The sequence below is a fragment of the Pristiophorus japonicus genome, chromosome 3, assembly GCF_044704955.1.
Source record: "Pristiophorus japonicus isolate sPriJap1 chromosome 3, sPriJap1.hap1, whole genome shotgun sequence".
NCBI classification, from domain to species: Eukaryota; Metazoa; Chordata; class Chondrichthyes; family Pristiophoridae; genus Pristiophorus; species Pristiophorus japonicus.
In genome coordinates, this window is record NC_091979.1 from 219,730,240 (window position 1) to 219,755,953 (window position 25,714).

At 48.8% G+C, this 25,714-nt stretch overlaps 1 protein-coding gene across 1 annotated transcript in view; it reads left to right on the forward strand.

Moving 5' to 3' along the window:
• Window positions 1-25,623, forward strand: part of LOC139255231 (SH2 domain-containing protein 4B-like) — a 168,090-nt gene extending 142,467 nt beyond the window's left edge. The window contains exons 10-11 of the mRNA XM_070873892.1: window positions 17,357-17,577; window positions 25,516-25,623. Of these exons, the coding sequence (XP_070729993.1) occupies window positions 17,357-17,577; window positions 25,516-25,623 (329 nt within the window). The remainder of the gene's footprint in view (window positions 1-17,356; window positions 17,578-25,515) is intronic.
• The last annotated feature ends 91 nt before the right edge of the window (window positions 25,624-25,714 follow it).

Sequence of the window (25,714 nt, forward strand, 5' to 3'; positions counted from 1 at the left end):
TACCCGATCTACGCATATATCCAATCTACATGTGTACCTGATCTACACGCCTATCCGATCAACACGTGTACCCGATCTACACGTGTACCCGATCTACACGGTGTACCCGATCTACTCATGTATCGGAGCTACTCGTGTATCTGATCTACGCGTGTATCTGATCTACGTGTACCCAATCTACGCATGTATCTGATCTATGCGTCTATCTGATCGACATGTATACCCGATCTACACTTGTATCCGCTCTACTCGTGTATCGGATCTACTGGTGTATCTGATCTACGCGTGTATCTGATCTACATGTGTATCCGATCTACATGTGTACCTGATCTACACGCATATCCGATCTACACGTGTACCCGACCTACACGTGTACCTGATCTACACATGTACCCGATCTGTGCGTGTATCTGATCTACGCGTGTATTGGATCTACGCGTGTATCTGATCTACGCGAGTACCTGATCTACATGTGTACCTGATCTACACGTGTACCCGATCTACACGTGTACCCGATCTACTCATGTATCGGAGCTACTCGCGTATCTGATCTACGCGTGTATCTGATCTACGTGTCCCCAATCTACGCATGTACCTGATCTATGCCTCTATCTGATCGACATATATACCCGATCTACACTTGTATCCGCTCTACTCGTGTATCGGATCTACTGGTGTATCTGATCTACGCGTGTATCTGATCTACATGTGTACCCGATCTCCGCATGCACCCATTCTACACATGTACCTGATGTACGCGTGTATCTGATCTACGCTTGTATCCGATCTATGTGTGTATCTGATTCACACGTGTACCCGATCTACAAGTGTATCTGATCTACATGTGTACCCAATGTGCGTGTGTTCCTGATCCATGAGTGTACCCGATGTACACGTGTATCTGATCTACGCGTGTCTCTGATCTAGGTGTTACCCCAATCTATGCGTGGACCCGATCTATGAGTGTAACCGATCTATGCGTGTACCCGATCTATGCATGTAACCAATCTACGCATGAATCTGATCTACACGTGTGTCTGATCTACACGTGTACCCGATCTACGCGCGCACCAGATCTACACGTGTACCCAATCTACGCATGTATCTAACCTACACTTGTTCCCGATCTACACGTGTACTCGATTACGCGAGTATCCGATCTACAATTGTACGCAATCTACGGGCATACCCAATCTACACGTGTATCTGAGCAGCGAGTGTACCCGATCTTCACATCTATCTAATCAACAGCATGTATATGATCTACGCGTGTACCCGATCTACGCGCGCGTTTGATCTACGAATATCTATGCGTGTACCTGATCTACATGTGTTCTTGATCAACACGTGTACCCGATCTATGTGTGTACCTAATCTATGCATGTACCCGATCTATACCTGTACCCAATCTACTCATGTATCTGATCTATGCGTTTGCTCGATCTACACGTATATCTGATCTACGCGTGTACCCGATGTATGCGTGTACCCGATCTACGCGTTTATCTGATCTACACGTGTACCTGATCTACACATGTACCCGATCTACGCATGTATCTGATCTACATGTGTACCTGATCTACACGCATATCCGATCTACACGTGTACCCGATCTACACGTGTACCTGATCTACACATGTACCCGATCTGTGCGTGTATCTGATCTACGCGTGTATTGGATCTACGCGTGTATCTGATCTACGCGAGTACCTGATCTAAATGTGTACCCGATCTACACGTGTACCCGATCTACACGTGTACCCGATCTACTCATGTATCGGAGCTACTCGCGTATCTGATCTACGCGTGTATTTGATCTACGTGTCCCCAATCTACGCATGTATCTGATCTATGCGTCTATCTGATCGACATGCATACCCGATCTACACTTGTATCCGCTCTACTCGTGTATCGGATCTACTGGTGTATCTGATCTGTGCGTGTATCTGATCTACATGTGTATCCGATCTACGTGTGTACCCGATCTCCGCATGCACCCATTCTACACATGTACCTGATGTACGCGTGTATCTGATCTACGAGTGTATCTGATCTACGTGTGTACCCAATGTGCGTGTGTTGCTGATCCATGAGTATACTCGATGTACACGTGTATCTGATCTACGCGTGTCTCTGATCTAGGTGTTACCCCAATCTATGCGTGTACCCGATCTATGAGTGTAACCGATCTATGCGTGTACCCGATCTATGCATGTAACCAATCTACGCATGAATCTGATCTACACGTGTGTCTGATCTACACGTGTACCCGATCTACGCGTGTACCAGATCTACACGTGTACCCGATATACGCATGTATCTAACCTACACTTGTTCCCGATCTACACGTGTACTCGATTACGCGAGTATCCGATCTACGCTTGTACGCAATCTACAGGTGTACCCGATCTACGTGTGTATCTGAGCAGCACGTGTACCCGATCTTCACATCTATCTAATCGACAGCGTGTATATGATCTACGCGTGTACCCGATCTACGCGTGTGTTTGATCTACGAGTATCTATGCGTGTACCTGATCTACATGTGTTCTTGATCAACACGTGTACCCGATCTATGTGTATACCTAATCTATGCATGTACCCAATCTATGCCTGTACCCGATGTACTCATGTATCTGATCTATGCGTTTACTCGATCTACACGTATATCTGATCTACGCGTGTACCCGATGTATGTGTGTACCCGATCTAAGCGTTTATCTGATCTACACGTGTACCTGATCTACACATGTACCCGATCTACGCATGTATCCGATCTACATGTGTACCTGATCTACACATGTACCCGATCTGTGCTTGTATCTGATCTACGCGTGTATTGGATCTACGCGTGTATCTGATCTACGCGTGTACCTGATCTACATGTGTACCCGATCTACACGTGTACCCGATCTACACGTGTACCCGATCTACTCATGTATCGGAGCTACTCGTGTATCTGATCTACACGTGTATCTGATATACGTGTACCCAATCTACGCATGTATCTGATCTATGCGTCTATCTGATCGACATGCATACCCGATCTACACTTGTATCCGCTCTACTCGTGTATCGGATCTACTGGTGTATCTGATGTACGCGTGTATCTGATCTACGAGTGTATCCGATCTACGTGTGTACCCAATGTGCGTGTGTTGCTGATCCATGAGTATACTCGATGTACACGTGTATCTGATCTACGCGTGTCTCTGATCTAGGTGTTACCCCAATCTATGCGTGTACCCGATCTGAGTGTAACCGATCTATGCGTGTACCCGATCTATGCATGTAACCAATCTACGCATGAATCTGATCTACACGTGTGTCTGATCTACACGTGTACCCGATCTATGCGTGTACCAGATCTACACGTGTACCCGATATACGCATGTATCTAACCTACACTTGTTCCCGATCTACACATGTACTCGATTACGCGAGTATCCGATCTACGCTTGTACGCAATCTACAGGTGTACCCGATCTACGTGTGTATCTGAGCAGCACGTGTACCCGATCTTCACATCTATCTAATCGACAGCGTTTATATGATCTACGCGTGTACCCGATCTACGCATGTGTTTGATCTATGAGTATCTATGCGTGTACCTGATCTACATGTGTTCTTGATCAACACGTGTACCCGATCTATGTGTATACCTAATCTATGCATGTACCCAATCTATGCCTGTACCCGATGTACTCATGTATCTGATCTATGCGTTTACTCGATCTACACGTATATCTGATCTACGCGTGTACCCGATGTATGTGTGTACCCGATCTAAGCGTTTATCTGATCTACACGTGTACCTGATCTACACATGTACCCGATCTACGCATGTATCCGATCTACATGTGTACCTGATCTACACATGTACCCGATCTGTGCTTGTATCTGATCTACGCGTGTATTGGATCTACGCGTGTATCTGATCTACGCGAGTACCTGATCTACATGTGTACCCGATCTACACGTGTACCCGATCTACACGTGTACCCGATCTACTCATGTATCGGAGCTACTCGTGTATCTGATCTACGCGTGTATCTGATATACGTGTACCCAATCTACGCATGTATCTGATCTATGCGTCTATCTGATCGACATGCATACCCGATCTACACTTGTATCCGCTCTACTCGTGTATCGGATCTACTGGTGTATCTGATGTACGCGTGTATCTGATCTACGAGTGTATCCGATCTACGTGTGTACCCAATGTGCGTGTGTTGCTGATCCATGAGTATACTCGATGTACACGTGTATCTGATCTACGCGTGTCTCTGATCTAGGTGTTACCCCAATCTATGCGTGTACCCGATCTATGAGTGTAACCGATCTATGCGTGTACCCGATCTATGCATGTAACCAATCTACGCATGAATCTGATCTACACGTGTGTCTGATCTACACGTGTACCCGATCTACGCGTGTACCAGATCTACACGTGTACCCGATATACGCATGTATCTAACCAACACTTGTTCCCGATCTACACGTGTACTCGATTACGCGAGTATCCGATCTACGCTTGTACGCAATCTACAGGTGTACCCGATCTACGTGTGTATCTGAGCAGCACGTGTACCCGATCTTCACATCTATCTAATCGACAGCGTGTATATGATCTACGCGTGTACCCGATCTACGCGTGTGTTTGATCTACGAGTATCTATGCGTGTACCTGATCTACATGTGTTCTTGATCAACACGTGTACCCGATCTATGTGTATACCTAATCTATGCATGTACCCAATCTATGCCTGTACCCGATGTACTCATGTATCTGATCTATGCGTTTACTCGATCTACACGTATATCTGATCTACGCGTGTACCCGATGTATGTGTGTACCCGATCTAAGCGTTTATCTGATCTACACGTGTACCTGATCTACACATGTACCCGATCTACGCATGTATCCGATCTACATGTGTACCTGATCTACACATGTACCCGATCTGTGCTTGTATCTGATCTACGCGTGTATTGGATCTACGCGTGTATCTGATCTACGCGTGTACCTGATCTACATGTGTACCCGATCTACACGTGTACCCGATCTACACGTGTACCCGATCTACTCATGTATCGGAGCTACTCGTGTATCTGATCTACACGTGTATCTGATATACGTGTACCCAATCTACGCATGTATCTGATCTATGCGTCTATCTGATCGACATGCATACCCGATCTACACTTGTATCCGCTCTACTCGTGTATCGGATCTACTGGTGTATCTGATGTACGCGTGTATCTGATCTACGAGTGTATCCGATCTACGTGTGTACCCAATGTGCGTGTGTTGCTGATCCATGAGTATACTCGATGTACACGTGTATCTGATCTACGCGTGTCTCTGATCTAGGTGTTACCCCAATCTATGCGTGTACCCGATCTGAGTGTAACCGATCTATGCGTGTACCCGATCTATGCATGTAACCAATCTACGCATGAATCTGATCTACACGTGTGTCTGATCTACACGTGTACCTGATCTACACATGTACCCGATCTACGCATGTATCCGATCTACATGTGTACCTGATCTACACATGTACCCGATCTGTGCTTGTATCTGATCTACGCGTGTATTGGATCTACGCGTGTATCTGATCTACGCGAGTACCTGATCTACATGTGTACCCGATCTACACGTGTACCCGATCTACACGTGTACCCGATCTACTCATGTATCGGAGCTACTCGTGTATCTGATCTACGCGTGTATCTGATATACGTGTACCCAATCTACGCATGTATCTGATCTATGCGTCTATCTGATCGACATGCATACCCGATCTACACTTGTATCCGCTCTACTCGTGTATCGGATCTACTGGTGTATCTGATCTACGCATGTATCTGATCTACATGTGTATGCGATCTACGTGTGTATCCAATGTACACGTGTATCTGATCTACGAGTGTACCCGATCTACGGGTGTAGCCGATTTACACATGTACCCGATCTACACATATATCTGATCTACGAGTTTGCGAAATCTACACATTTTCCTGATCTAAGTGTGTACCAATCTACGCTTGTACCCGATTTATTCGTGTACCTGATTTATGCATGCACCTGGTCTACGCGTGTACCCGGTCTACGCGTTTATCTGATCTACACGTGTAACTGATCTACGCTTGTACCTGATCTACACATGTACCCGATCTACACATGTACCCGATCTGTGCGTGTATCTGATCTACGCGTGTATTGGATCTACACGTGCATCCGATCTACGCGAGTACCTGATCTACGCGTGTACCCGATCTACGTGTGTACCCGATCTACGTGTTTATCTGATCTACACGTGTACCTGATCTACACATGTACCCGATCTACGCATGTATCCGATCTACACGTGTACCTGATCTACACGCATATCCGATCTACACGTGTACTCGATCTACACGTGCACCCGATCTACACATGTACCCGATTTGTGCGTGTATCTGTTCTACGCATGTATTGGATCTACGCGTGTATCTGATCTACGCGAGTACCTGATCTACATGTGTACCCGATCTACACATGTACCCGATCTACTCGTGTACCCGATCTACTCATGTATCGGAGCTACTCGTGTATTTGATCTACGCATGTATCTGATCTACGTGTACCCAATCTACGCATGTACCTGATCTATGTATCTATCTGATCGACATGTATACCCAATCTACACTTGTATCCGCTCTACTCGTGTATCGGATCTACTGGTGTATCTGATCTACGCGTGTATCTGATCTACATGTGTATCTGATCTATGTGTATATCCGATCTACATGTGTATCTGATCTACGGGTGTACCCGATCTATGTGTGTAGCCGATTTACACATGTACCCGATCTACACATGTATCTGATCTACGAGTTTGCGAAATCTACATGTTTCCCTGATCTAAGTGTGTACCAATCTACGCTTGTACCCGATCTATTCGTGTACCTAATTTATGCGTGTACCTGGTCTATGCATGTACCCGATCTATGTGTGTACCTAATCTATGCCTGTACCTGATCTATGCCTGTAGTCGATCTACTCATGTATCTGATCTATGCGTGTACTCGATCTACACGTATATCTGATCTATGCATGTACCTGATGTATGCCTGTACCCGATCTACACATTTATCTGATCTACACGTATAGCTGATCTACGGTTGTACCTGATCTACACATGTACCCGATCTACCCGCGTATCCGATCTGCACGTGTACCCGATCTACGCGCGTAGCTGATCTACACGTGTACCCGATCTACACATGTATCTGATCTGCGCGTGTATCTGATCTATGCATGTATCTGATCTACACGTGTACCCGATCTACATGTGTACCCGATCTACTCATGTATCAGATCTACTCGTGTATCTGATCTACGCGTGTATCTGATCTACGTGTACCCAATCTACTCATGTACCCGATCTACTCATGTATCTGATCTATGCGTTAACTCGATCTACACGTATATCTGATCTATGCATGTACCCGATGTATGCCTGTATCCAATCTACACGTGTACCCGATCTCCACGTGTACCCGATCTACTCATGTATCGGATCTACTCGTGTATCTGATCTACGCGTGTATCTGATCTACGTGTACCGGATCTACGCATATACCTGATCTATGCATATATCTGATTTACGCGTGTACCCAATCTACATGTGTACCCGATCTACATGTGTACCCGATCTACATGTGTATCTAATCTACAGGTGTACCCAGTCTACGCGTGTAGCCGATTTACGCATGTATCCAATCTACACATGTATCTGATCTACGAGTTTGCGAAATCTACATGTTTGCCTGATCTAAGTGTGTACCAGTCTACGCTTGTACCTGATCTATGCGTGTACCTGATCTATGCGTGTACTTGGTCTTCACGTGTACCCGATCTATGCGTGTACCCGATCTATGCGTGTACCCGATCTACGCATGCCTCTGATCTACACGTGTACCCGAGCTATGCATGTACCCGATCCACACATGTACCCAATCTAGGCGTGTACCCAATCTACGTGTGTGTCTGACCTACGCATGTATCTGATCTACGCATGTATCTGATCTGGCGCGGGGAAGGTGATATGAATGGTATGTGGATGCGGCAAGGGGTTGGGGATGTGAATGGTATGGGGATGTGGCGAGGGGATGGGGTGTGAATGGTATGGGGATGGGGCGAGGGGATGGGGTGTAAATGGTATGGGGATGGGGCGAGGGGATGAGGTGGGAATGGTTTGGGGAGGGGACAACTGGAGAGGGTGAAGTGAATGATATGAGGATGGGGCGAGGGGAGGAGGTGTGGATGGTATGGGAATTGGGCGAGGGGAGGCTGTGTGAATGAGATGCGAATGTGGCGAGGGGAGGGGTTGTGAATGGTATGGGATAGGGCCCTTTCCTTCAACAACTGTCTGTCCCACCTGTGACAGAGACTGTAATTCCCGTATTGGACTGTACAGTCACCTGAGAATTCACTTTTAGATGGAGAATGTCTTCCTCAATTTCGAGGAACTGTCTATGATGGATTGAGGGGAGGTGATGGTGATGTGAATGGTCTGTGGATGGGGCGAGGGGAGGGAAGTGTGAATGGTATGAGGATGGGGTGAGGGGAGGGGTGTGAATGGTATGAGGATGGGGTGAGGGGAGGGGTGTGAATGGTATGGGGATGGGGCGAGGGGAGGGGTGTCAATGGTATGAGGATGGGGCGAGGGGAGGGGTGTGAATGGTATGAGGATGGGGCGAGGGGAGGGGTGTGAATGGTATGAGGGTGGGGCGAGGGGAGGGGTGTGAATGGTATGAGGTTGGGGTGAGGGGAGGGGTGTGAATGGTATGGGGATGGGGCGAGGGGAGGGGTGTGAATGGTATGGGGATGAGGCGAGGGGAGGAGTGTGAATGGTATGGGGATGGGGCGAGGGGAGGGGTGTGAATGGTATGAGGATGGGGCGAGGGGAGGGATGTGAATGGTATGGGAATGGGGCGAGGGGAGGGGTGTGAATGGTATGGGGATGGGGCGAGGGGAGGGGTGTGAATGGTATGAGGATGGGGCAAGGGGAGGGGTGTGAATGGTATGAGGATGGGGTGAGGGGAGGGGTGTGAATGGTATGGGGATGGGGCGAGGGGAGGGGTGTGAATGGTATGAGGATGGGGTGAGGGGAGGGGTGTGAATGGTATGGGGATGGGGCGAGGGGAGGGGTGTGAATGGTATGAGGGTGGGGCGAGGGGAGGGGTGTGAATGGTATGGGGATGGGGCGAGGGGAGGGGTGTGAATGGTATGGGGATGGGGCGAGGGGAGGGGTGTGAATGGTATGAGGGTGGGGCGAGGGGAGGGGTGTGAATGGTATGAGGGTGGGGTGAGGGGAGGGGTGTGAATGGTATGGGGATGGGGCGAGGGGAGGGGTGTGAATGGTATCGGGATGGGGCGAGGGGAGGGTGTGAATGGTATGAGGGTGGGGCGAGGGGAGGGGTGTGAATGGTATGGGGATGGGGCGAGGGGAGGGGTGTGAATGGTATGAGGGTGGGGCGAGGGGAGGAGTGTGAATGGTATGAGGGTGGGGCGAGGGGAGGGGCATGTGAATGGTATGGGGATGGGGTGAGGGGAGGGGTGTGAATGGTATGGGGATGGGGCAAGGAGAGGGTTGAATGGCACGAGGGTGATGCGATGGGAGGAGATGTGAATGGTATGGGACGAGGACAGGGGAGTGAATGGGATGGTGATGGGTCGATAGGTTGGAGCTGTGAAATGTGTGGGGATGGGGCGTGGGGTGGAGGTGTGATATGTGTAGGTTTGGGGCATTGGGTGGAGCTGTGAATGGTATTGCGACAGGACCAGGGGAAGGAGTGTCAATGGTATGGGGATAGGATGAGAGGAGGGGTTGTGAATGGTGTAGGGAGGGGCAAGGGGAGGGGGTGTGAATGGTATGGGGTGAGGGGAACTGTAAATGAATGGGACGGGGGAAGCTGTAAATGAATGGGACGGGGATGGGTCGATGGTATGGGGATATGAAATGTGTGGGGATGGGGCGAGGGGAAGGGGATGATATGGGGATGGGTGAGGGGAGGGACTGTAATGGAATGGGGCAGGGCAAGTGGGGGATGTGTGAATGGTATGGGGATGGGGCGAAGTGAGGGGATGTGAGTGGTATGAGGCAAGGGGAGGGGTGTGAATGGTTCGGGGATGGGGCGAGGGGAGGGGTATATGAAATGTGTGGGATGGGTTGAGGGGAGGGGTATGTGAATGGGATGGAGATGGGACGAGGGAAGAGGTTGTGAAGGCTATGGGCTGAGGGGAGACGATATGAAATGTGAGGAGATGTGATGTGGAATGGTAAGGAGATGGGGCGAGGCAAGGGGGTGTGGATGGTATGAGGATGGGCGAGGGGAGGGGTATATGGATGGGATGGAGATCGGTCGATACAATGGAGATGAGAAATGTGTGGGGATGGGGGCGAGTGGAGGGGGTGTGAATAGTACGGGGATGGGGTGAGATCGTGTGGATGGTCTGGGGATGGGGCAAGTGGAGGAATATGTAAATGGTATGGGGAAGCGGCGAGGGGAGGGGTATGTGAATTGGATGGGGCGAGGAGAAGGGTTGTGAATGGTATGCATCGAGAGGAGGGGATGTGAAATGTCTGGGGATGGTGCCAGGGGACGTGATGTGAATGGTATGGGGATGGCACAAGGCGAGGGTGTGTGGATGGTATGGAGATGGGGAGAGGGGAGGGGCGTGGGAATAATTTGGGGATGGGGCGATGTGAAATGTATGCGGATGGGTCATGAGGAGAGCGTGTGCATTGTATGGGGATAGGGCCAGGGGACTGAGTGTCAATGGTATGGGGATGGGGCGAAGGGAGGGGTATATGAATGGGGTGAGGATGGTATGTTGCCTCCCTGGTGCAAGGGTCAAGGATGTCTCAGAGCGGCTGCAGGGCATTCTGGAGGGGGAGGGTGAACAGCCAGTAATCGTGGTGCATATAGGTACCAACGATAAAGGTAACAAACGGGATGAGGTCCTACAAGCTAAATTTGGGGAGCTAGGAATTAAATTTAAAAGTAGGACCTCAAAGGTAGTAATCTCAGGATTGCTACCAGTGCTACGTGTTAGTCAGAGTAGAAATAGCTATAGTTACGATGAATACGTGGCTTGAGGAATGCTGCAAGAGGGAGGGATTCAAATACCTGGGACATTGGCACCGGTTCTGGGGGAGGTGGGACCAGTACAAACCAGACGGTCTGTACCTGGGCAGGACCGGAACTGGTGTCGTGGGCAAAGTTTTTGCTAGTGCTGTTGGGAAGAGTTTAAACTAATATGGCAGGGGGATGGGAATCTATGCAGGGAGACAGAGGGAAGTAAAATGAGGACAGAAGCAAAAGGTAGAAAGGACATAAGGAAATGTGGAGGGCAGAGAAATCAAAGGTAAAAATCAAAAAGGGCCACATTACAACATAATTCTAAAAGGACAAAGAGTGTTAAAAAAACAAGCCTGAAGGCTCTGAGTCTCAATGCGAGGAGCATTCGTAATAAGGTGGCTGAATTAACTGCGCAGATAGCTGTTAACAGATATGATGTAATTGGGATTACGGAGACATGGATCCAGAGTGACCAAGGCTAGGAACTCAACATCCAGGGGTATTCAATATTCAGGAAGGATAGACAGAAAGGAAAAGGAGGTGGGGTAGCGTTGCTAGTTAAAGAGGAGATTAACACAATAGTAAGGAAGGACATTAGCTTGGATGATGTGGAATCTGTATGGGTAGAGCTGCGGAACACCAAAGGGCAGAAAACGCTAGTGGGAGTTGTGTACAGACCGCCAAACAGTAGTAGTGAGATTGGGGATGGCATCAAACAGGAAATTAGGGATGCATGCAACAAAGGTACAGCAGTTATCATGGGTGACTTTAATTTACATATAGATTGGGCTAAACAAACTGGTAGCAATAGTGGAGGAGGATTTCCCGGAGTGTATAAGGGATGGTTTTCTAGACCAATATGTCGAGGAACCAACTAGAGAGCTGGTCATCCGAGGTTGGGTGTTGTGTAATGAGAGAGGATTAATTAGCAATCTTGTTGTGCGAGGCCCTTTGGGGAAGAGCAATCATAATATGGTAGAATTCTTCATTAAGATGGAGAGTGACACAGTTAATTCAGAGACTAGGTCCTGAACTTAAGGAAAGGTAACTTCGATGGTATGAATTGGCTAGAATAGACTGGTAAATTATACTTAAAGGGTTGATGGTGGATAGGCAATGGCAGATATTTAAAGATCACATGGATGAACTTCAACATTTGTCCATCCCTGTCTGGCGTAAAAATAAAACGGGGAAGGTGGCTCAACTATGGCTAACAAGGGAAATTTGGGATAGTGTTAAATCCAAGGAAGAGGCATATAAATTGACCAGAAAAAGAAGCAAACCTGAAGACTGGGAGAAATTTAGAATTCAGCAGAGGAGGATAAAGGGTTTAATTAGGAGGGGGAAAATAGAGTATGAGAGTAAGCTTGCAGGGAACATAAAAACTGACTGCAAAAGCTTCCATAAATATGTGAAGAGAAAAAGATTAGTGAAGACAAATGTAGGTCCCTTGCAGTCAGAATCAGGTGAATTTATAATGAGGAACAAAGAAATGGCAGACCAATTGAACAAATACTTTGGTTCTGTCTTCACTGAGGAAGACACAAATAACCCTCCGGAAATACTAGGGGACCGAGGGTTTAGCGAGAAGGAGGAACTGAAGGAAATCCTTATTAGTCAGGAAATTATGTTCGGAAAATTGATGGGATTGAAGGCCGATAAATCCCCAGGGCCTGATAGTCTGCATTCCAGGGTACTTAAGGAAGTGGCCCTAGAAATAGTGGATGCATTGGTTGTCATTTTCCAACATTCTATTGACACTGGATCAGTTCCTATGGATTGGAGGGTAGCTAATGTAACCCCATTTTTTAAAAAAGGAGGGAGAGAAAAAACAGGGACTTATAGACCGGTTAGCCTGGCATCGGTAATGGGGAAAATGTTGGAATCAATTATTAAAGATATAATAGCAGCGCATTTGAAAAGCAGTGACAGGATCGGTCCAAGTCAGCATGGTTTTATGAAAGGGAAATCATGCTTGACAAATCTTCTAGAATTTTTTGAGGATTTAACTAGGACAGTGGACAAGGGAGAACCAGTGGATGTGGTGTATTTGGACTTTCAAAAGGCTTTTGACAAGGTCCCACACAAGAGATTAGTGTGCAAAATTAAAGCACATGATATTGGGGGTAATGTATTGACATGGATAGAGAACTGGTTGGCAGACAGGAAGCAGTGAGTAGGAATAAACGGATCCTTTTCAGAATGGCAGCCAGTGACTAGTGGGATACCACAAGGTTCAGTGCTGGGACCCCAGCTATTTACAATATACATTAATGATTTAGACAAAGGAATTGAATGTAATATCTCCAAGTTTGCAGATGACACTAAGCTGGGTGGCAGTGTGAGCTGTGAGGAGGATGCTAAGAGGCTGCAGGGTGACTTGGACAGGTTAGATGAGTAGGCAAATGCATGGCAGATGCAGTATAATGTAGATACATGTGAGGTTATCCACTTTGATGGCAAAAACAGGAAGGCAGAATATTATCTGAATGGTGACAGATTCAGAAAAGGGGAGGTGCAATGAGACCTGGGTGACATGGTACATCAGTCATTGAAAGTTGGCATGCAGGTACAGCAGGCAGTGAAGAAGGCCAATGGCATATTGGCCTTCATAGCGAGAGGATTTGAGTATAGGAGCAGGGAGGTCTTACTGCAGTTGTACAGGGCCTTGGTGAGGCCACACCTTGAATATTGTGTACAGTTTTGGTCTCCTAATCTGAGGAAGGACATTTTTACTATTGAGGGAGCGCAGTGAAGGTTCACCAGACTGATTCCCGGGATGGCAGGACTGACATATGAAGAAAGACTGGATCGACTAGGTTTATATTCACTGGAGTTTAGAAGAATGAGAGGGGATCTCATACAAACATATAAAATTCTGACGGGATTGGACAGGTTAGATGCAGGAAGAATGTTCCCGATGTTGGGGAAATCCAGAACCGGGGTCACAGTCTAAGGATAAGGTGTAGGCCATTTAGGACCAAGATGAGGAGAAACTTCTTCACTCAGAGTTGTGAACCTGTGGAATTCTCTACCGCAGAGAATTGTTGAGGCCAGTTCGTTAGATATATTCAAAAGGGAGTTAGATGTGGCCCTTATGGCTAAAGGGATCAAGGGGTATGGAGAGAAAGCAGGAATGGGGTACTGAAGTTGCATGATCAGCCATGATCATATTGAATGGTGGTGCAGGTTCGAAGGGCCGAATGGCCTACTCCTGCACCTATTTTCTATGTTTCTATGATGGGATGGGGATGTGAAATGTGTGCAGGTGGGGCGAGGAAACGGGGCTGTGAATGCGATGGGGATGGGGTGACGGGGAAGATGTGAATGTATGGGGATGGGGTGAGGGCAGGGGTAAGTGAATGGGATGGTGTTGGGACGAGGGGAGAGGATGTGAGATATGTGGGGTTGAGGCAAGGGAAGGGTGTTGTGAATGGTATTGAGATGGGACAAGGGAAGGCGATGTGAATGGTATGCGGCGAGGTGAGGGGTTGTGAATGGTATTCTGATAGGACGAGGCGTGGGGGTGAGGGCGAGAGGAGGGCAATGTGAATGATATCGCGATGCGGTGAAGGGAGGAGGTGTGAATGGTATGGGGATGAGGCGAGGGGAGCGGACGTGAATGATACACGGATGGGGCAAGGGAAGCATTATATGAATGAGATGGGGATGGGTTGAAGGGATGGGCATATGAAATGTGTGAGGATGGGACAAGGTGAGGGAATGCGAATGGTATGGGGATGGGGCGATGGGAGGGGGTATGAATGGCAAGGGGATGGGGCAAGGGGAGGGGGCGGGGCATGGTACAGGGATGGGGCAACGGGTTGTGGATGGTATAGGGATGGGACGAGGCTAGGGGGTGTGAAGGGTATGGGGATGGAGTGAGGCAAGGTGGGTGTGATTGGAAAGGGATGGGATGAGGGGAGGGGGTGTGAATGGTATGCGGATCGGGTGAAGGGAGATGTTTGAGAATGGGATGGGGATGGGGCAAGGGGAGGGGCTGTGAAGGCCATGGTTTGAGGGAAGAGGATGTGAAATGTGTGGGGCTGGGGCGAGGGGAGGGGGATGTAAATGGTATGTGGATGGGGTGGAGGGCGGGCATGTGAATGGTATGGGGATGGGTCAAGGGATGCGTAAATGAATGGGATGGCGTGGGTCGATGGGATGAGAATGACAAATGTGTGGGGATGGGGCGAGGGGAGAGGGTGTGAGCGGTATTGGGCGATGAGAGGGTGATGTTAAATGGTATGGAATGGGAGGCGGGGTGGGAGATGTGAATGGTATGGGGATGGGACAAGCGGAGGGGAGTGGGTGTGAATGGTATGGGGATGGGGCGAGGTGAGGCATATGTGAATGGGATGAGTCGAGAGGAGGGGATGTGAAATGTGTGCAGATGGGGGTAGGGGAGGGGTGTCTTAATGGTATGGGGATGGGACAAGGGGAAGGGAATGTGAATGGTATGGAGATGGAACGATCGGAGGGTATGGTGTGCGAATGGAATGGGGATGGAGTGGAGGGAGGGGGTGTGAATGGTATGGGACGAAGCGAGGAGATGTGAATGGTTTGGGGATAGGGCGAGGGGAGGGGATGTGAATGGTATGGGGATGAGGCAAGGGGTGTGGATGTGAATGCGATATGTTGAGGGAAGTAGATGTGGAATGTGTGGAGATTGGGCAAGGTGAGGGGGCGTGAATAGTATGGAGATGGGGCGAGGCCCGTGGGTTGTGAATGATATGGGGATGGGGCAAGGGACGGAGATGTGAATGGTATGGGGTGTGAAGAGCAGGCTGTGAATGGTATGGGGCGAGGGAAGGGGATGTGAAATGGGTGGGGATGGGGAAAGAGGAGATGGTGTGAATGATATGGTGATGGCGCGAGGGGAGAGAGGTGTAAATGGCATGAGGATAGGACGAGGGGATGGGAGTCCAAATGGTGTTCGTGACTATGCGGTGATCAGAGATGGTCAAGGCATGAGCAGTGGAGAGGCCATCGAGCTGGTGAGATGGAGGACAGCACTATGTATTTGGTGGTCACGGAGGTTACGTGAATGTTAAGATTGGGTGAAGATAGGTAGGTAGAGAAGTTGGAGAGGAATGTTCGGGAAAAATTGGCACAGATTGAAATCACACATTTAAGACTTGCTGTACTTGGTCTCTGACACCATGGGCTAGAACCTCCACTTTTGAGCTTATCGCTCAAAAATGGGCATTATTTCCGGCCTGGGCGGTAAAAAAGGGTTTTCAGATCGTTGGCTTCTCACCCATTCTCAAAACACCAAGTTTACATTTTTGAAAATGGGCGTTACCTTGAGCGATATTAAATGGGCGGTAGCGTTAAATTTTCCTGACCTTCTGCCATAAAGTGTGGCCGTCCTTAGCAACGGCTTGGCAACGCTTGATTCCCGTGATTCAGGAGTTCAAGGGTCATCATGACATGCGCAGAAGAGGAAACAGAGAGAGAGGGAGCTCAGAGGGACTGAAGGCGTGTCTGGATGTGGTGTGGCTGCTTTGGGAGGAAGGAGGGAGACTTTAGAGCTTCACAGCAAGTAGGCAAACAAAAAGTACCTATTGTCTCAGATAGCTGGACCGTTACACACTGGTGATTCCTTAACGTGAAAGGGTTAAATACAACTTAACATCAATCAATGTAAACTTTAGCTGGCACCAAGCTGATGGGCACCATTGATGTCTGAGCTGCACACACACAGCAGTGTGTCAGTGTTGTCACTCACATCAATGCTCTTTCAGGCAAATCTTTCCGATATCAGCTCCTCTCGTAAGAGTGGGATTTAACAAATGCCAGCCACACCGCTGGCGTCCGTCCCGGTTAGTTCCACTTTTTATGGGCGATTTTTTGAGCGGGCGATATTCTGGGCGATATGTGTGCGAGGTGGTGAAATTGGTGGTGGGCAATCTCCATGGCTGCTAGTTTGGGTAAATATGCTCTTTACGACAAAAAACAGTTGCCAGGCATTATTATTGAATCTCAGCATTAAGTCCATGAGAAAAGTAACGCTCGGCAATAAGTCTCCTAAAAAAGCCCGTCAATTTCCACTTTGTGCCAAAATGGGCGATATCTGGGCGTTATACGTCATTTCAGGGTTAAATGGGCATTAAGTGGGCGTTAAGCAGGCAAAAAAAGCGGAGGTTCTAGCCCCATGTCACTCATTGACGAGGTTGGTCGCTGCAGTGTCATCCATTTTTGTGTCACTCCGCAGGGATCATCTCAAGACACGAGGCAGAAGAGTTATTAATGAACATGGGTGAGGGATCATTCCTGCTCCGTGTCAGTGAATTGATCTGGGGTTACACCCTGTCTTACCGCCAGCAGATTGGGTTCAAGCACTTCCTTGTCGATGCCTCTGGGGATTACTACAGTTTCCTGGGAGTTGATCAGCTTCGTCACACCACGCTGGCTCATCTTGTCAACTTTCACAAGGTAAGTGTGATCAGTGTGTAAACCAGAGATAATGAAACAACAGACAGAAGGGCGGGTGCACCCAGCATCTTCATAGGGTATTCCTCTGCACAACCATGTTGGTCACAGTGAGCTAACCCGTCCTCCTGAGGGTGGCAGGGTGGGCAGGGTAGGGATGGGCGATGCGTAGTGTGTGTAGAGCATGGGCACAGAAATAATGACCCTTGCATTCTGTAACACTGTTTCATTGCAGGTCTTTCTCTTGAATGGTTTTGTGGCTCCAGTGGCGTGGGCAGGAATGAGTTACATCTTCACCAGCCAATAACTGCAGTCTCTGGGCCAATCGCAGCAGGGTTTACTCTCAGTTCACAATCTCTATGAAATCACACCAATAATAAAGAACAGCAATAGCACAGACCTAATCCAAATTTACATTCGCCAACACCTGTCTGCTGCCGTGACAGGCAAATACAGGGAGGGTGTGGTACTTATTTCCAGGTGAGCTCCTTTACTACCCGTATGCTCTCTGACTGGCCTGATAGTGACAAAGCTTTCAGGTTAGCACAATCTATCAGGCCCTCACTCCACCCTGTGACCTTCTCTCACACACCAATTTACATTTAATGCCTGTCATTACCCTTAGTCATTAACAACGCAAAAGGATGAGGAGATCCTGTCCATCGGCACTGGGTCCATAGATGTTAAATGTACCTTCACTGGATCCTTGGATGTTAAATGCTACAGATGAGCGCCAGCCTCAAACAATTCCTGTCCGGAGTCCCAACGGACGACAAGCTGATCCTTCTTGAAGATTTCAACGCCAGAGTAGGAAAGGACACAGACCTCTTGGGAGGTGTGATCAGCAGAGAGGGGATAGGGAAAACCAACTCCAGCGGTACCCTGCTCCTGACAAAATGCCAAGAACATTGCCTTGTCATTACCAACACCTTGTTCTATCAAGTACAAGGCACCATGGCAACACCCTCGCTCCAAGCACTGGCATCTGTTCGACTATGTCATCGTTCGAGCATCACCCACGCTATGACAGGAACTGACAACTGTTGGACGAACCACCGCCTAATCCGCTCCGTCATTAACATCAATATAGCCACGATCTGATAGGAGCGTGTGTAGGTACAGCAGGAGCGGCGAGGTCGGGGCGCAGGAGCGGCAAGAGATCATGGAGCGACGTGATTGGGCCCAGGAGAGGTGTTAGTTCGGGGCCCAGAAGAGGCGAGGGCCCAGGGGCAGCACGGGCCAGCCCACACTGCAACATGTGTGTGCACTGGGTCCGTGCAGCAGAGCTGGTCTCCAGTCGTCTTGGTTAATCCTTGCCACTGGACTAAGACCTAGCTCTGTCAAGCCAGTGTGGTGGCTAGTGTGCAATGGTCACTACACGTTAAAAAAATCCATGCAAGGGCATCTTCCACCCTTCAACATGCAGTTTGGGACCTGGAATATTACATCCTTCATTGGAAGACCTGTGAACGCATCCCTTTTTGGCATGGAAGCAAGTCATCCTCGATACGAGGGATTGCCTATGATGAGCCCCGAAACAGCAATGGCAACAGAAACAATGCTGAAGGAAAGTCAACGCAGAGGCACTCAAACACCCTGATAAGAAAGCCCTATTTAGCCAGCACCTCACTGCCAACCTGGTGACCCTCGATGACCCAGAGATGCAGAGTGCCCACAGTGTCTGGTCTGCCCTCAAGGCCTCCATAATCAACTCCTGCAAAGAGACGCTCAGTCACTCGACCAGAAAACACCAAGACGGGTTTGACGAGAATGACCAGGAGATCCAGGAACAATTAGCCGCAAGCGCAAGGCATTTCTGAATTTAACACGAGAGCAAGGAAGCAGCTGAAGGCCGAGGTCCAACAAAAAACGCGCAACCTAAAAAACAGGTGGGTGGAGAAAGCACAGGAGATCCAGCAGTTAGCCGACAACCACGAAATGCGTGGAGTCAAGACCACCTACGGCCCAAGTACCCAAGGCCCTACCCCACTGCTAGCCAAGAACGGTGAGGTACTCATCAAGGACAAAGATGCAATCAGTGCCCATTAGAAGGAGCATTTCGAAGATCTCCTTAACCGAGATTCTGTCTTCGACGCGAGTGTCCTCGACTCCATCTACCCGCATGCTACCCGCCACCATCGCAGCACAACCCCAGCCTGGCCCAAAATAGAAAAGGCCATCCGTCAGCTGAAGAATAACAAGGCAACAGGAGCAGATGGAATTTCCGCCGAAGCACTAAAGCATGGCGGAGAAGCATCATCATAGGCAGTCCCTCGGAATCGAGGAAGACTTGCTTGCACTCTAAAAATGAGTTCTTAGGTGACTGCACAGTCCAATACAAGAACCACAGTCCCTGTCACAGGTGGGACAGATAGTCGTTGAGGGAAGGGGTGGGTGGGACAGGTTTGCCGCGCGCTCTTTCCGCTGCCTGTGCTTGATTTCTGCATGCTCTCGTTGATGAGACTCGAGGTGAACAGTGCCCTTCCGGATGTGCTTCCTCCACTTTGGCCAGGGACTCCCAGGTGTCAGTGGGGATGTTGCACTTTATCAGGGAGGCTTTGAGGGTGTCCTTGTAATGTTTCCTCTTCCCACCTTTGACTTGTTTGCCGTGAAGGAATACCGAGTAGAGTGCTTGCTTTGGGAATCTCGTGTCTGGCATGCGAACAATGTGGTTTTCCCAGCGGAGCCGATCAAGTGTGGTCAGTGCTTCAATGCTGGGGATGTTGGCCTGGTTGAGGACACTAATGTTAGTGCGTCTGTTCTCCCTTGCAGAGACATTGTTGGTGGTATTTCTCCAGCGACTTGAGGTGTCTACTGTACATGGTCCATGTCTCTGAGCTATACAGGAGGCCGGGTATTACTACAGCCCTGTAGACCATGAGCTTGGTGGCAGTTTTGAGGGCCTAGTCGTCAAACACTCTCTTGCTCATGTGGCCGAAGGCTGCACTGGCGCACTGGAGGCGGTGTTGGATCTCGTTGTCAATGCCTGCTCTTGTTGATAAGAGGTTCGCAAGATAGGGGAAGTGGTTCACGTTGTCCAGGGCCACAAAGTGGATCTTGATGACTAGGGAGGCAGTGCTGTGCGGCGAGGACAGGCTGGTGGAGGACCTTTGTCTTATGAATGTTTAGCGTAAGGCCCATGCTTTAGTTCGCCTCAGTAAATACATTGACTATGTCCTGGAGTTCAGCCTCTGTATGTGCGCAGACATAGGAGTCGTCCGTGTACTGTAGCTCGATGACAGAGGTTGGGGTGGTTTTGAACCTGGCTGGAGACGGCGAAGGTTGAACAGGTTCCCACTGGTTCTGTAGTTTAGTTACACTGCAGCGGGGAGCTTGTTGACTGTGAGGTGGAGCATGGCAGCGAGGAAGATTGAGAAGAGGGTTGGGGCGATGATGCAGCCCTGTTTGACCCCGGTCCGGACGTGGATTGGGTCTGTAATGGATCTGTTGGTAAGGATCACGGCCTGCATGTCATCGTGGAGCAGGCGGAGGATGGTAACGAACTTTTGGGGGCATCCAAAACGTAGCAGGACACTCCATAGACCCTCGCGGTTGACAGTGTCAAAGCCCTTTGTAAGGTCGAAGAAGGCAATGTATAAGGGCTGGCGCTGCTCCCTGCATTTTTCCTGCAGCTGTCGTGAAAATCATGTCCATTGTGCCCCACTATTGGCACGAATACATGACCTCATTTCTCTTATATGGAAGGAGGAGAGTATGCCAGGAGATCTCAGGGACACTGTAATTGTGACCATCTTCAAAAAAGGGGACAATCCGACTGCGATTACTGCAGAGGAATCTCCCTGCTGTCGACCACAGGGAAAGTCATCACAAGAATTTTGCTCAATCGTCTTCTCTCTGTGGCTGAAGAGCTCCTCCCAGAGTCGCAATGCGAATTCCGTCTACTAAGGGGTACAATGGCCATAATCTTCACCGCATGACAACTACAAGAGAAAAGTAGGGAACAGTACCAACCTTTGTACATGGCCTTCTTTGATCTCACAAAGGCCTTTGACACTCTCAACCATGAGAGATTATGGAGCATCCTCTTCCATTTCGGCTGCCCTCAAAAGTTTGTCACCATCCTCCATCTGCTCTACGATGACATGCAGGCCGTGATCCTGCCCAGTGGATCCACCACTGAACCAATCCACGTCCGGACCGGGGTCAAGCAAGGCTGCGTCATCGCACCAACGCTCTTTTCGATCTTCCTTGCTGCAATGCTTCATCTCACTCTTAACAAGCTCCCTGCTGGAGTGGAGCTAAATTATAGAACAAATGGGAATATGTTCAACCTTCACCGCCTTCAGGCCAGATCCAAGGTCGTCCCATCCCCTGTCATTGAACTATAGTACGCAGACGATGCTTGCGTCTGCGCATACTCAGAGGCTGAACTCCAAGCCAGCGTCAACACTTTCACCGAGGCGTACGAGAGTATGGGCCTTACACTAAACATCCGTACAACAAAGGTTCTCTACCAACCTGACCCCACCACACAGCACTGCCCTCCAATGATCAAAATCCATGACGAGGCCTTGGACAATGTGGACCATTTTCCATACCTCGGGAGCCTACTGTCAGCAAGAGCAGGCATTGACAACGAGGTCCAACACCACCGTCAGTGCACTAGTGCAGCTTTCTTGAGGAAGAGAGTGTTTTAAGACCAGGACCTCAAATCGGGCACCAAGCTTATGGTCTACAGGGCAGTAGTGATACCCACCCGCCTATATGGCTCAGAGACGTGGACTATATACAGCAGACACCTCAAAACGCTGAGAAGTACCACCAGTGCTGCCTCCGCAAGATCCTGCAAATCCATTGGCAGGATAGACACACCGTCACTGTTCTCGCTCAGGCCAACATCTCCAGCATCGAAGCATTGACCACACTCGATCAGCTCCGTTGGGCGGGCCACTTCGTCCACATGCCTGACACGAGACTCCCAAAGCAAACGCTCTATGCGGAGCTTCGACACAGCAAGCGAGCCCTAGGTGGACAGAGAAAACATTTCAAGGATACCCTCAAAACCTCCTTGATAAAGTGCAACAACCCCACCAACTCCTGGGAATCCCTGCCCCACGACTGCCCAAAATGGAGGAAGAGCATCCAGGAGGGCGCTAAGCACTTCGAGTTTCAGTGCCGAGAACAAGCAGAAACCAAGCATAGACGGCGGAAGGAGCGTGCATCAACCCAGGCTCCCCAAACCCCTTTCCTTCAACCAGTGTCTGCCCCACCTGTGACAGAGACTGTAGGTCCTGCATTGGACTCTTCAGTCACCTGAGAACTCACTTTTAGAGTGGAAGCAAGTCTTCTTCGACTCCGAGGGACTGTCTATGATGATGATGGATGTTAAATCACCGGCTTTACAATGAAAATAATCACGCGTGCAAAAAATTGAATGGGCAGCAAGCTAGTTAAAGGGTCCACAATCCCAAATAGAAATTACAGGGAACATTGTATCTGGATCCTCTGATCTTAAATGCAGCTTCACTGGATCCTCTGATGTTAAATGTACCTGAACAGCAACTACAACTTACTTTTATATAGAGCATTTATCACAGTAAATCATTCCAAGGCACTTATTAAGAACGATATCAATTACAAAACATTTTTGACACAGTTTTAAAGAACATCTTAAAAGAGGAAAGAGATGTATAAAGGTTTAGGGAGGGATTTCCAGAGCGTAGGGCCAAGCCAGTTGAAGGCACGGCTGCCAATGGTGGAGCGATTAAATCAGGGATGTACAACAGGCCAGAATTGAAAGAGTGCAGAGATCTCGAAGGCTTGTTAGGCTGGAGAAGGCTACAGAGATAGGGAGGGGCGAGGCCATGGAGGAATTTGAAAAGAAGAATGAGGATTATAAAATTGATGCGTTGTTGGACCAGGCGCCAGTGAAGGTCAGAAAGCAGAAGAGTGATGGGTGAACAAGATCTGGAGCGAGTTAAGATACAGCCAGCAGTTTTAAATGTAGGGTGGAAGATGCGAGGTCGGCCAAGAGAGCATTGGAATAGTCAAGTTTAGAGGTAACAAAGGCTTGGATGAGGGTCTCAGCAGCAGATGAGCTGAGGCAGCATCAAAATCAAACAATGTTATAGAGGTGGAAGTAGGCGGTCTTAGTCATAGAACAGATATGTGGTTGGAAACTCATCTTGGGGTCAAACACAACACCAAGGTTGCGAACTATCTTGCTCAGCTTAAGACAGTTGCCAGGAATGGCGTCGGTGGCTACGGAACGGAGTTTGTGGCTGGCACCAAAGACAATGGCTTCAGTCTTCCCAATATGTAGTTGGAGGAAATTTCTGCTCATCATTTGATGTAGGAAAAGCAGTGTGACAAATCAGAGACAGAGGTGGGGCTCAAAGAGGTGGTAGTGAGACAGAGTTGAATGTTGTCGGCATACACGTGGAACCTGATATGTTTTCGGATGATGTCGTCGAGGGGTAGCATGTTGATGAGAAATAGAATGAGCCCAACGATAGATCCTTGGGGGACCCCAGATGTAACGGTGCAGGAGTGAGAAGAGAAGCCATTGCAAGTGATTCTCTGGCTATGATTAGATAGGTAAGAATGGAACCAAACAAGTGCAGTCTCACCCAGTTGGACAATGGAGGAGAGACATTGGAGGAGGTTGGTGTAGTCAACTGTGTCAAAGGCTGCAGACAGGTTGAGAAGGATGAGGAGAAATAGTTTCATGGTCACATAGTGTCATTTGTGACTTTGACAAGGTCCGTTTCAGTATTGTGGCCGGGCCAGAAACCTGATTGGAAGGATTCAAACATGGAAATGCAGGAAAGATGAGAGAACTGTCCCACAGCCTGACATAGTCATATGTTAAGCCAACGTCCCAGATTCCTTAATCACCATACCACCCTCAGGACAGTCCCATCAGAGGTGGCATCACTATCGGGAGGGAGCGGCCCTGGGAATCTTCAACAGTGACCCCGGACCCCATGAAGTCTCATGGCAACATGGGCAAGGAAACCTCTGCAGATTACCACCTACGAGCCTCCCTCAGCTGATGAATCAGTACTCCTTCATGTTGAACACCACTTGGAAGTAGCACAACCACAGAATCTACTGTATGTGGGGGACTTCAATGTCCATCACCATTCAAGTCACAGATAGATAGATTTTTAACCAATAAGGGAATTAAGGGTTACGGAGAGCGGGCGGGTAAGTGGAGCTGAGTCCACGGCCAGATCAGCCATGATCTTATTGAATGGCGGAGCAGGCTCGAGGGGCTAGATGGCCTACTCCTGTTCCTAATTCTTATGTTCTTATGTTTATGTACTGACTGAGCTGGCCAAGCCCTGAAGGAAATAGCTGCCAGACTGAGCCTGCGACAGGTGGTGAGAGAATCAACACAAGAGCAAATTCCACTGACGTCACCCTCCATCGTGTTGTGTGGCACTACCACCGTGCTAAATGGGATACATTCAGAACACATCTAGCAGCTCAAAACTGGACATCCATGAAGTGCTGTGGGCCATCAGCAGCAGCAGAATTATATTCCCCATAATTTGTAACCTCATGGAACGGCATATCCCTCACTCTACCATTACCATCAAGCCAGAGGACCAACTCTGGATCAATGAGGAGTGTAAAAGAACATGCCAGGAGCAGCACCAGGCATTCCTAAAAATGAGATGCCAACCTGGTGAAGCTACAACACTATAGCTCCACGCATGCCAAATATTGGAAAGCATGCTTCCAATATTCCAAACAGCTAAGAAAGCAGCAATATTATACAGAGATAATATAACACAGCAATGCAACAAAAGAGTACAATGTGTCATAGATTGCAGAGACAATTGGTGATATTGCACAAGTACCCAAGGTTAGCTCAGATCTTCAATAGCTTCGAAAATGTTGTGTGATCTATGCTGACGGTTAGGCTTGATTCAACATGATATTGGAATCATGACAGACATTTCTTTGTTGCAGGAAGAAGTGATCACCACCTCTGGGAACGAGCTACTCCATGAAGCTTGTGGTCAGCGAAGGAGCCCACCTGACTACAGTGAGCTCTTCCACACAACTACATGCACCTAAGAATGGATGGGTCAGCAGCACCTTCAAGTCCCAATTCTTAATACTTGTAGCATTAGCTTGTTAGAATCCAAGATCTCAAAGATCAGTGTTG